General features: G+C 46.8%; 1 protein-coding gene across 1 annotated transcript; it reads right to left on the bottom strand.

Moving 5' to 3' along the window:
* Nucleotides 1–5,055: 5,055 nt before the first annotated feature.
* On the bottom strand, nt 5,056–11,810 carry LOC144134453 (uncharacterized). The gene is made up of 5 exons (XM_077667366.1): nt 10,904–11,810; nt 9,051–10,265; nt 8,028–8,602; nt 5,474–5,870; nt 5,056–5,078 (listed from the first exon to the last, which is right to left on the bottom strand). Exons 1-5 carry the CDS (start codon nt 11,808–11,810, stop codon nt 5,056–5,058), a joined length of 3,117 nt encoding a protein of 1,038 aa, XP_077523492.1.
* Between the last annotated feature and the right edge of the window lie 158 nt (nt 11,811–11,968).

Below are 11,968 nucleotides of genomic sequence, written 5' to 3'. Positions count from 1 at the left end.
AAACGTCACCCTTATTCATGACAAGCTTAAAGCGGATAAAGATATGTTTTTCAGGGATAAATCACAAAATAAACGCGTAAAGTTAGTTTACTCGGATAAGAGAGTGAATCAGCACGACAAGGCATGACGCGGTTTACAAGATCAGAGCAAACTTTTGCGCATACTAAACATTAACGCGCGTAGTTTAGTTAATAAGACAGACTTGCTCGAAATAACACTATTTCCATGATCCCCACGTTAGAGTGATTATTGAGACTTGGCTTCACAGTGAAGTGAATGATGATGACGTTTTTCCTCCTTCTTACACTGTGTTTCGAAAACACAGTCAATCTTGAGGTGGTGGAGTGGCTCTCCTAATTAAGAAACAAATTGAAGCCTCTTTAAAGATGACGTAGATGACATTGAATGCCTTTGTATGAAACTCTCCTGTTAGGGACCAAACTTGGTTTCATATGCTCTTTGTAGGCCTCCTTGATCTGGAACCGACTACTTAACTAAACTAGAAAATCAGATGTCTCAGTACCAAAACAGCAAAACTTTATTGACTGGCGACTTCTACTTGCTAGGATTGGATTGGGACGTACTTGAGTGTCTCGGTGCATACACAAAGCAAGCAAACGTATTGTTTATAATAATGCTTCTCCTCAACCTGACACACATAGTTAAGGAACCAACCCGTAAAGTCGGTTCCCCGAATTCGTTGTTAGATTTGCTGTTCGTTCTTTGCGACATTGTAAATTTTACTCTTTCTGTGGAACAAGGCCTGTCTGACCACGACTTGGTTAGTGCTTCATTTCCTCTACTACGGCAAACAAAAAAGAAACACTCATCGCCACGTTAAATTAAAGATTATTCGCGTGCCAATGACGCATCTGTCATAGAACATCTGGAAACCTGCCTTGTTGATTTCGATGATGCTGATGTCTGCGCAGTCTGGGACAGAATAAAAAGATTAAAAAAACTGTTTCTATTGTATCAAAACTTTTGTACCAAGCAGGCACAAAAAATAAATAAAGGAAACCCAAAGGATGCCACGCAATATAATTCAAATGAGCCGTAGTTTAAATTGGCACAAGACGAAACGCGCAGATACTGAATTGCTCAAGGATTTGCTGGAGAATGTAGCAGGTGTCTTACGTGATTCAAAACATTATTTCTTCAACACATCAATTAAAAAGTTTGCAAAAACCGAGCTAAGAAAGCATTGGAATTATACCAGTGAAAAAAAGAAAGCAGTCACACAAATTTTGGTTAACACTACAGTACGTGATCCAAAGCCTATTGCTCAGAATTTTATTAATTCTTTTCAAATTATTTCCTGCCCCGTACACATGTGCCGAACACAGCCGAGTGTATTATCCCGCCGAAGTGTGTTTAATCTCTTACCTTGGTGTATTTTCTATGTTACTGAACCTGACACCAAAACGTCATGTGGCCCTGACAACATTCCAAGCGCATTTCTGCGACGCCATGCCGAAACTCTGGCTGAATTTCTTGTGATAATTTTTCGTGCTTCAATGTCAGCAGGCAAAGTACTCTATAATTGGAGGACAGCCCGAATTGTTCCCGTTTATAAAAAAGGACAGCTTCTTTTGCAGAACTACCGTCCCATATCATTGACGTCCCCGTGCTGTAAGCTATTAGAACATAAAGTTGCACACTGTATGAGCGAATTTTTAGAAAAAAAATCTTGTGCTAGCTATCTTCCAGCACGGTTTCTGAAAAGGATTTTCGACGGTAACACAGCTAAATACAGTAATAAATTCATTTGCTTCCTGCATAGATGAAGGCCAAATCTATGCAATATTTTGCATTTTAGCAAGGCAATTGACAAAGTTCCTCGTAATGAAATAATTTTTAAAATGAAAGAAATTGGCATTCCTGATATTTCAGTAACATGAATTACTGCATACTTAAAACACCGCCAACAGTTTGTTGAAGTGGGTCGACAACGTTCGAGCTCTCCTCCAGTTTCATCTGGTGTTCCCAAAGGAAGTGCTTTGGGCCCTCTGCTGTTCCTTTTGCATGTCAATGATATCATTCAAGTTGTTAACCCATCAGTGTATACTCGATTGCTTGCTGTCGATTGCATTTATACCGAGAAGCGACAAAGCAGGAAGATCAAAGGGACCTGGACAATGCTTTGAACAACGTTTTCGAACGGTGCGACCCATGGGCATAATTCTGAATGCAGATAAAAGTGTTTACATGCCGATAACCCGACAAACTATACATCATAGCTACACATATAAGTTAGGCTTGATCCCTCTTTAACAAGTATCCAACTGCAAATACATAGGAGTAACCATAAGTAGCAAGCTATCGTGGAACTTGCTCATAAAGAATATCTGCTCTGCTGCATTTCGAAAATTGTGCTGCTTAACACATATACTAAAAAATGCCTCTTCTAACATGAAGCTACTTCGTTATTCTTCAGTAATTAGACCTATCCTCGAATATGCTTGCATAGGGTGGGACCCGTATGCTAAATCTAACGTAAAAAATCTAGGAGGAATACTGAGAAGAGCTGCTTGGTTAATTTTTAATAAATATGCAAGGACTGACTCCCCAACCACTTTACTGGAGATTAATAAAATTGAACCACTTGAACACCGGAGAAGAAAGCTTAGGTTAGAGTTTATTTCTGTTTTATTACATAACCAACTTGGTTTGGATCCCACATCACACTTAACGCTGGCACCAACCACACATACTCGTCAACACCATCCCAGTTCTCTAACTCCTATATTCGCTAGAACAGACAAAAGTTTTCGTTATTTTCACGGACAATAACAGACTGAATTCAGGTAATTAAGCCATTGTGCAATAAGGTTTAACCAATTATTGCTATATTGTGTTGTTTTTATGTGGTTTGAGTGACTTGTTCGACCAACCCTTCTCGGGCTTAATGTCTGCTGCATTTTGTAAAAAAAGATAAAAAATTAAAAATATTGTGCTCTTTCCATAGAACAACAGTTTACAAAGAAACTTTCGTTTATGAAAAAGCTACAAAATATTTAGTCGTATTTTTGACACGGCTCTGTAGTTTTCATCACTATTAGCGGTAACACGTTGTGATTAACGGCGTCACCGTTAACGCGTTACTTTTTTTCGCTAACTTAGTAATGTACTCGTTACCATTTATAAACTGTAACGGGTACCATACTTATGTTAACGCTTTTCTGTAACGTGAGGTGTCACATTGGCAGTTACTTTTTATTTCAATTGTCCTCCAAACCCCCCTCGCCGCCTTTTTAGAAAAAAAAAACCGCTGAGCCCCCAAAGTGATGTTTCAAACAAACAAATAGTGCAGGCGGTCTCTACGACCCTCATTGCGGCTCAAATGCATGCCAAAAAACACCTTCCCTAGAAGATGCACCCAACATAAATAAAAAAGCAGAATACCCATAGAGCACGAAACACGAGCACGAACACACATTCACAAACTTGCCTGCACCTACCTCACTTTACCAAACCACTCAGACACACAACTCTCTAAAGAGTGGAAGCATGCCGAGCATTTTGGAACATCCCGTTTGTCAGAATTATTGTGAATTAGTTGAGTCAATCGATGCTTCCTTTGTGAAGTTGGAATTGATGATGAAGTGGCATTATTTGTTTAATGTCACATTCAGAAAATGGCTTCAGCATGTGCCACACAGTTAGAAGTCAACCCTAAAGGCAACGTTATACCACGATAACACTGCTAAGCTCCTGCAAATTTGTGCAAAGTATTGTCGATAAATCAGGATTTCGGCTAAAATCATTGCTTGGGCTACCAGTTTCATGTTAAATATGAGCTTTATAAAACTGTTTTCGAGAGGTTTGTGCAGCCAAGGCGCATTGTTTATAATTTATGGCCATGCAGTAACGGCAAAGTAACGTGCAGTACTTTTTTCGGTATAGGTACCTGTAGCGCGTTACCTTTTTTTTTGTAGCTTACATCGGGCGGTAACGCGTTCGTTTTTTTAGCGTAACGAGTAGAATATTTTTTTTTCGGTAACTGCTGGAACACTGCCTTTCATAGCCAGGATAGGATTTATTCTTTTGACACAATCGTTTGTTTTGTTCTTGAATGATGAGAACCTGCGCGGTCACCGTGTTGATGTGAGCTGCCGATGCCGCTGTGAGCACAGTCTTGGAAAGTGCGTCAGCTCATTATGCCGGTATATGGATAGCGCACTCTATGATACGTGATATCTTACGGGCAGGCAACCGATAGCCAGTTCAGACGAAGCAACGACAGAAAAAAAAGTTAAAAAGGAAGGGAAAGCACCGAAGTCACCATTTTCTGCTGTATTATCTTTTCAGGTGGTTTCATTTGTTATATGCGTCCTGTATCGTGTTCTGTGTGTTCCAAGTTGTGACTCCTAGCTTTTTTTGTGAATGTTGAACTGTTTCTAACCAGTCACGACTGCCTCCATTTTCTTTGTTTGTATCATTGTGCAGCCCATCGAAGTGGGTGGTGGCGGTGGTGGTAAACATTCATTGACTAAGTAGAAAGAGGTGTTTGGGCTCAGGCCCTATGGCCCAGGTCCTCAGAAATCTAGGTGGAGCTCCTATTCCGGACAGCCAATGACGTCTAGCGCCGCTCGCGCCCTAGCGACCAGGGTTCTTTGGGAGTGTAGGTCATGACAGCTGAGTAGCGTCACCTCACAGGCCACCGTAGAATGGTGGGAGATGGAGGATTTGGACGGGTGGGGATTGGAAGGGCAGGCCCAGACCATGTGGAAAAAGTTCGAGAACGTCGCTGCACACAGGCTGCAGTCGCCATCAAATTCCGAATTTAAGTGTTTTCATGCTGCCGGCTACAGCATTGTATTTGTAAACCTTTTGAGAAGAAGTTGTTCGTCTGCTCTGCGGAGACCCTTACAGTGTTCCGAAAAGCGACGATGACTGTCCTTATAATATGGAGCGATGTCTTTGAATGTAACTAGAAATTGGGTAGGCTCGCAGTACACTTCCAGAGCAAGTGTTCCAGCAAACAAAATACCTCCCCATGTGCGCCCAGAAAGGATGGAATGTTCCAGTCCCAGTACAACATTTATCGAACATTTAAAAGCCGTAGAGGCAGGACACTGAAACACAAACAAAAGGGCAGTGGACCCACTAATGGTCTAGAAACTTTTTTTCGCGGTTGTTAAGCCGAAAAAAACAAACAAATCAAAGCATAATGGTTTCAGAAAGGTAACTGCGAGGACGTTTTTTGGACAAATGCTCCTCAACAAAATATAATAATAATAATAATAATGCTCCTGTATAACCTGTCGGGTGTCGCCAAAGCGCTTGGACAGAATGTTTACGACATCGTCGTAGCATTCCCCTGTCGCCTGTAATCCGGCTATCGATGACGCTGCCGCTCCGCTCAGAACGCCTTTTAAGTAAGGAAACTTTTCTCCCTTTGTGAGGTTTCCATTCTCATCAACGGCTTCTTTAAAGTGCTCCCAAAACCCGCGCCACTGTCGAAGCTCACCGTTGAAGGTCTGCAGCTGAAGGGTGGGCAGCTTGACTGCACTGCGATGAACAGCTTCGCCGCCGCCTTGTTGGCTTCCTCGTTGTGGCTCTGCCGGCTGTGTAGCCAATAGGCGAGGAGCTCTGAGCAGTTCAGCTTCTTTCGCCTTGAGCTGTCCAAGCATGCCCCTGGCTGCGTCCTCATACCGCATGACCGTCTCAAACTCAGAAGCGAAGTCTTCATCGGCAACAGAATCTTCCAATTCGGCGTTCAGCTTAAGCAACTCGTCGTTGTTGGCTGCAAGTCTTTCGATTAGGGAGCACAGCGTTCCGATGTCTGTCGCGCCCAAAGCTGCCTTGGCTTCGTTGATCAGCTTGGTATTTTGCTGTCGACGCGCTGTTCTCTTTTCTTTCGATCTCTGCATGATTGCGCAGAACACGGACCGTGGCGTCACTCACTTTCTCCGTTACCGTCGCAGCCTGGTTCCAGCTTTCAGAAGATCTCCAAGTCCTGGAGATTGCAGTTCCCGGGTTTCGGCACCATGTTGTCTTTGTGAGAAAAACTTCGTGTGGGAGAGCGAATCGAATCGTGCGACGGTGAATAATTCAGGAAACAGTGACGACTCGGAGGCGTATTCTTTAACAAACAGACAAGGAAAACTGTAATTACTTTACGGATACACAAAGAGTGGTCAGACGGAACACCCGACACAAACGTCTCTCTTCTTTGCCGTCTAAAAGGCCACTGTCTTGCCGAGAGTCCGAGGGGCCCGGCCGCTTTCAGCTGCATCCGGCCGTTCCGCTGCCCAACTCGCCTCCCGGGCGCCGTCGTCGAAACCCGATCCCGGGCCAGACACCGGCGATCCAAAAACTGGGAGTGTCCCGCACTGCTCCGGTCCCCAATGGCGCCCCGTCGCGCACACGTGCGAAGGAAACACACACACACAAAACTCAAAGGAGGGCACGCGGGCGACGAGAAACACAGGCAGTAGTAAACGATGCCGTTCGTGGAAGACGCACTCTCCCTTTCCCCCAAAAAAGACAGAATACATAACAACCTCCCGGCCCCAACAGTGGCAGCACTACACACACAACTCGAGGGGGTAGAGAAGCTGTACCAGCCTTCGCAATGTGGATCCATTGGGCTGCTTCACAACACACGCTCGGACTTGGTTATCTCTTCCGTGGATCACTTCGACGATCCTCCCCGTCTTCCACATGTGTCGCGGCGCCTTATCCTCGCGGAGGAGAACTAAGTCCCCTACAGAGGTCTGTCGAGCCTGTTGTTTGCCGCAAGTGTGCGCCGACCTTAGCGTCAAAAGATATTCATTCCGCCATCGCCTCCAAAACTGCTCCAGCAATCGTTTGCGGTGCCTCCACCTTCGTGTCACAGCTTGCGCTGACGAACTGACATCATGACACAGAGAAGGTAGCGACGTAAGTCTCTTCCCTGTCAAAAAATGCGCCGGAGTAAGAATTTCGGGGTCTTCTGGCGACGAAGAAATGTAGGTTAGGGGGCGGGAGTTAACAATGCTTTCCACCTCCTGCAGTACTGTTGTAAGCTGTTCGAACGTGAGTCTTGCCTGGTGTAGGATTTTACGGAGGCAAACTTTCACAGTCCTCACCATCCTTTCCCAGAATCCACCCCACCATGCTGCTCTTTCCACGATGAATTTCCATTTGATGCGTGTCTTGGAACAGTGGTCGTGCAAATTTCCGTCAAACAAGGAGCCTCTTAATGCTGAAAATTCTTTAGAGGCGCTCTGAAAGGTTTTGGCGTTGTCAGTGTATATCACTGATGGCAGTCCTCGTCGGGCGGTAAACCGTCGGAAAGCCAGCAGAAACATTTCGGATGATAGGTTCGAGACAAGCTCCAGGTGAACTGCTCTCGTAACTGCGCAAGTGAAGAGGGCAATGTAGGATTTGGAGACCGTGTCCTTCTCCTTAGTGAAGAGCGGCCCGGCGAAGTCTATGCCAACCACTTGAAACGGTTCAGAACGGCAAACTCTTTCTGTTGGTAAGGGCGCTGTGGGAGCTTCTCCAGGCTTCGCGCGACCTTTGAGGCACATGTTGCATTTGTTTACAACCCTTTTTACTTGTTGAAATCCTCGTGGGATTCAAACCCTCTCTCTCACTTTTGTGAGGGTGTCTCTAGAGCCGCCGTGTAATGTTCGTAAATGAGCGTCTCGAATAACGAGCTCCGTGAACGGATGGCTGGGAGGGAGGAGCAGTGGATGCTTCACCTGTTCATTCTCGTCAGAGAAGTGCAGCCGCCCTCCCACTCGTAGCAGTCCCTCAGGATCCAAAATGGGCTGTAACTTCTGTAAACTTGATTGAGATTTCAATGAGAGCCCTTGGCCAAGACGGGATATGTCATCCGTGTATGCTTCTTCCTGAACGACTTTCAACCAGTCTGCCTCGGACCTTTCTACCTCTTCCGTTGCTAGGCAAGAAGAAACTATGCCCGACGGTTTCCGGCAAGCACTTATGAATCTGAACACCCAGGCAGTTATCCGTAAAACTCGGAAAAAACTACTGTGGTGAGCCAGGTTCAAGATCGGCATAAATGCCCTTACTTGCAACACCTTTACTTCTTTCCTTTCTTCCGAACTTTCCTCAGGCGTTGGGACGTAACTCTCATTCAGAGCTGGCCAGGACTCCTCTGTCTCTGAAAGCCATGATGGTCCAAACCACCACAGTCGGTCTCCTTGAAGACTCTGTATAGTCACTCCACGTGTCACACGATCAGCGGGGTTCTGTGAACCGGGGCAATGCCTCCATTGGTCTTTCTCTGTGCAGATTTGAACCTTGGTCACTCTGTTTCGCACAAACTGGTTCCACTGCAAAGGGTTTCCTTTCAACCAATGAAGGGTTATGCTGGAGTCGGTCCAGTAAATCATTTTCAGTCGGCCAGCATACATCATTAGGCAGCCTTCCAGAAACTTGGCTATTCTAGCACCTATCAGTGCACCCATCAGTTCAAGTCGGGGAAGAGTCATACCTTTTAGGGGTGAAACTCTCGCTTTCGCGTAGATGAGTTCCGTGTGAACGCTGCCTTTGGAGTCCTGTAGACGCAGGTAGGCGCATGCCCCGTACGCTCGCTGACTGGCGTCGCAGAAGATGTGCAACTGTACACTCTGCGGTTGAACCACTGGAGCAACACATCGGGGTACGGTCAGTGAACAAAGGTCCATTTGCTCCGACTTCCAGTCTTCCCACTTCCTGAAAATATCATTGGGTAATTTATCATCCCAACCGATGTGCCGTTGCCACAATTCCTGAAAGAGTGCCTTGGCTTGTATGGTAAATGGCACTAGCAATCCCAGAGGATCAAATATTCTGGCGATGGTTTGTAGAACAAGTCTTTTGTAGTTGTGCTCTCTGTCCAAAACGCTTGAGAGACTTGGTGGCCACGGTGATCGTATACTCTGCAGGATTCCAAATAAGGCCAAGAATTTTTACTGTTACAGTTGAGTCATCCCGTCCCTCCTGCGACGCAAATAGGTTTTGCAAGCGCTTTGAGTTCGACGACCACTTTCGCAGACTCATTCCGCAAGCTCCAAGAATATCGTTGGCTTGCGCGAAAATCTCCTCCGCACCCTTTTCTGTGTCTGCTCCAAGCAACAGGTCGTCGACGTAGAACGACTCCGCCAGAAGCGCAGCTATTCTCTGCTTTGGCTCCTCAACTGCCTTAAGGTGGTATTGCAGGGTGGCGTTTAGCAGGAATGGGCTAGCCTTGGTGCCAAACGGCACACGCTTCATTCGCCACTCTTCTACTTCAGGATCAGGTTCTTCCTTTGAAGGCAAGCCGTTAAACCAAAGAAAGCGCAGGGAGTCTCGGTCCTCTTTTCGGACACTGATTTGCAAAAATGCCTTCGCAATGTCAGCTGTCAAAGCGACCTGATGAAGTCGAAAACGAATCAGCAGCTTGACCAGATCAGCTAAGAGACAAGGCCCCTTCTCCAAATGTTCGTTCAGGGAGGAAGACCCTTGTTCATGTGAGGAGGCGTCAAAGACAATGCGTAGCTTAGTCGTTCTTGAGTCACTGCGCAAAACAGCGTGGTGTGGCATGTAATAAGCCTGATCGATGGCTTGCTCTTCAGGTGTTACACGTTCGGCGTAGCCCATATCTATGTAGCTCCGCATTGTACTTTCATACTCCGCGCCAAATTCTTGAGTGCGCTGAGTTCTTTTCCCTAGGCTCTTCAATCGCTTTAGTGCCTGTGAGCGGTTGTCACAAAGTTGTCCACTGTTTTCTTTCCACGGAAGGGCGACTTCGTAGCGGCCATTCTTCATTCTGATGTTTCTTTCAAACTGACCGACAATCGCTTCCGCTTCCTCATTCGGCCCTCCGGTATGATCCATAATGCCAATACTTTCCAATTCCCAGAAGCCTTTCACAAGTCTTTCCGTGCTTTCAAGGACTGTGCTTACCCTGAGGACACAGGAGTTGGCTGAACTGTCAACTGAGGTATGCACGGATATCGGACCCCGAAACATCCAACCGAAGACCGATCCCAGGGCAACCAAGTCAGCGCTTTGCTGGGAACGTTTAATTTCGCCAGTCATGAATTTCCACAGGTGTTCAGCGCCAATAAGAAGCCCAATTCCTGGTACCGCTGGCATTCCCGGCAATAGAAGCTTGTCCGCGATGGGCCGTCCTGTCTCTTCTATTGCTCTGACAAAGTTGTGTTCGACAGGCACCTGGACTATGTCGTTGCAGATGAAAGGAACCTCAATGGCCTCTATAATGTATTCCTTTTCACTGTACTGGCTGCGAAGATGCCCTTCTACTAGACGACGTCTTTCTGGTGCTGATGTGCGGTCCCGAATGTACTAAGCTGGATCGAGGTCTTTCCACTTTCTTTGAGGCCTAGAAATTTAGAGATGTCCTCACGGATAAAAGTGCGGTTGCTTCCCCCATCCATGATGCCTCGAATGTAACCGCGCCTACCTTCTCCAATAGTCCAAAGCCGGCAGGTTTGCAGAAGAATTTCATTGTTGAGGGAATTTCGGCTGCTTGCATGCAAGCTGTTAATCTCCAATCTTGGAGTCACCTCTAGTTTCTTCGGCTTCCAGTTTGGATCGCACACTGACAGAACATGTCTGCCGCTACACTTCCCGCATTTCAGTCGGCGGCGGCAGTCTTTCGAACGATGTCCTCTCAAGGTACATCGGAAGCAGCGGTTGTCCTTTTTAAGTCTTTGCAATCTTTCCTCCCTGTTTATTTCAGTGTCACAATCTGCAGCGTTGTGAGTAAGTGAGCCGCAGAAAAAGCACTGTTCCCTTACTTTCGAAGTTGCGTGCAGTACAGCAGACGTCGGCGGGAGAGACAACGATTTCTTTTCGCTTTCCTGTCTGACTCGCTTGTTGTCTCTATTGCTGTCAATACCGCTCTTTTCTCGGCTTTCAACTTCGACTGTCAAAAAAGTTAGAAGTTCCTCCAGCTCACCGCCAGAAGGGCTCGTGACAGATGTAGGCTCACCGTTCTGAGTGTCGCTAGCTGAACGCGGCCACTCCGGAGTGTTGGCCAGCCGTTTATAATAGCCCACGACGATGTCAGCAGGTAGGGCTTTCAAAAGAATGTCTACCATCATGGCAGAATAAGTGGTCGAGCTCACCTTCAACCCATTCAGTCCGCGCACATGGCACTGAACGTGATCCACGAGCTTCCGCAGGCCTCGCACGTCGTCCGATGATGTTACAGACGGTAGCGATCTCAGCTGGGCAAGATGCTCCTGTATAATCTGTCGGGTGTCGCCAAAGCGCTTGGACAGAATGTTTACGACATCGTCGTAGCATTCCCCTGTCGCCTGTAATCCGGCTATCGATGACGCTGCCGCTCCGCTCAGAAGGCCTTTTAAGAAAGGAAACTTTTCTCCCTTTGTGAGGTTTCCATTCTCATCAACGGCTTCTTTAAAGTGCTCCCAAAACCCGCGCCACTGTCGAAGCTCACCGTTGAAGGTCTGCAGCTGAAGGGTGGGCAGCTTGACTGCACTGCGATGAACAGCTTCGCCGCCGCCATGTTGGCTTCCTCGTTGTGGCTCTGCCGGCTGTGTAGCCAATAGGCGAGGAGCTCTGAGCAGTTCAGCTTCTTTCGCCTTGAGCTGTCCAAGCATGCCCCTGGCTGCGTCCTCGTACCGCATGACCGTCTCAAACTCAGAAGCGAAGTCTTCATCGGCAACAGAATCTTCCAATTCGGCGTTCAGCTTAAGCAACTCGTCGTTGTTGGCTGCAAGTCTTTCGATTAGGGAGCACAGCGTTCCGATGTCTGTCGCGCCCAAAGCTGCCTTGGCTTCGTTGATCAGCTTGGTATTTTGCTGTCGACGCGCTGTTCTCTTTTCTTTCGATCTCTGCATGATTGCGCAGAACACGGACCGTGGCGTCACTCACTTTCTCCGTTACCGTCGCAGCCTGGTTCCAGCTTTCAGAAGATCTCCAAGTCCTGGAGATTGCAGTTCCCGGGTTTCGGCACCATGTTGTCTTTGTGAGAAAAACTTCGTGTGGGAGAGCGAAT

The sequence above is a fragment of the Amblyomma americanum genome, chromosome 5 (assembly GCF_052857255.1).
Source record: "Amblyomma americanum isolate KBUSLIRL-KWMA chromosome 5, ASM5285725v1, whole genome shotgun sequence".
NCBI classification, from domain to species: Eukaryota; Metazoa; Arthropoda; class Arachnida; order Ixodida; family Ixodidae; genus Amblyomma; species Amblyomma americanum.
The sequence above is the reverse complement of the archived record's forward strand: the minus strand, read 5'-3'. Positions and strand labels throughout refer to the sequence as shown.

Coding starts and splice junctions, on each gene's coding strand:
- LOC144134453 (XM_077667366.1), bottom strand. CDS start 11,810: ATGCAGAGATCGAAAGAAAAGAGAACAGCGCGTCGACAGCAAAATACC. Junction 10,266..10,903: donor TGTCACGAGCCCTTCTGGCG/GTGAGCTGGAGG, acceptor ACCGCACATCAG/CACCAGAAAGACGTCGTCTA. Junction 8,603..9,050: donor TGGAGCAGACACAGAAAAGG/GTGCGGAGGAGA, acceptor GTGTTGCTCCAG/TGGTTCAACCGCAGAGTGTA.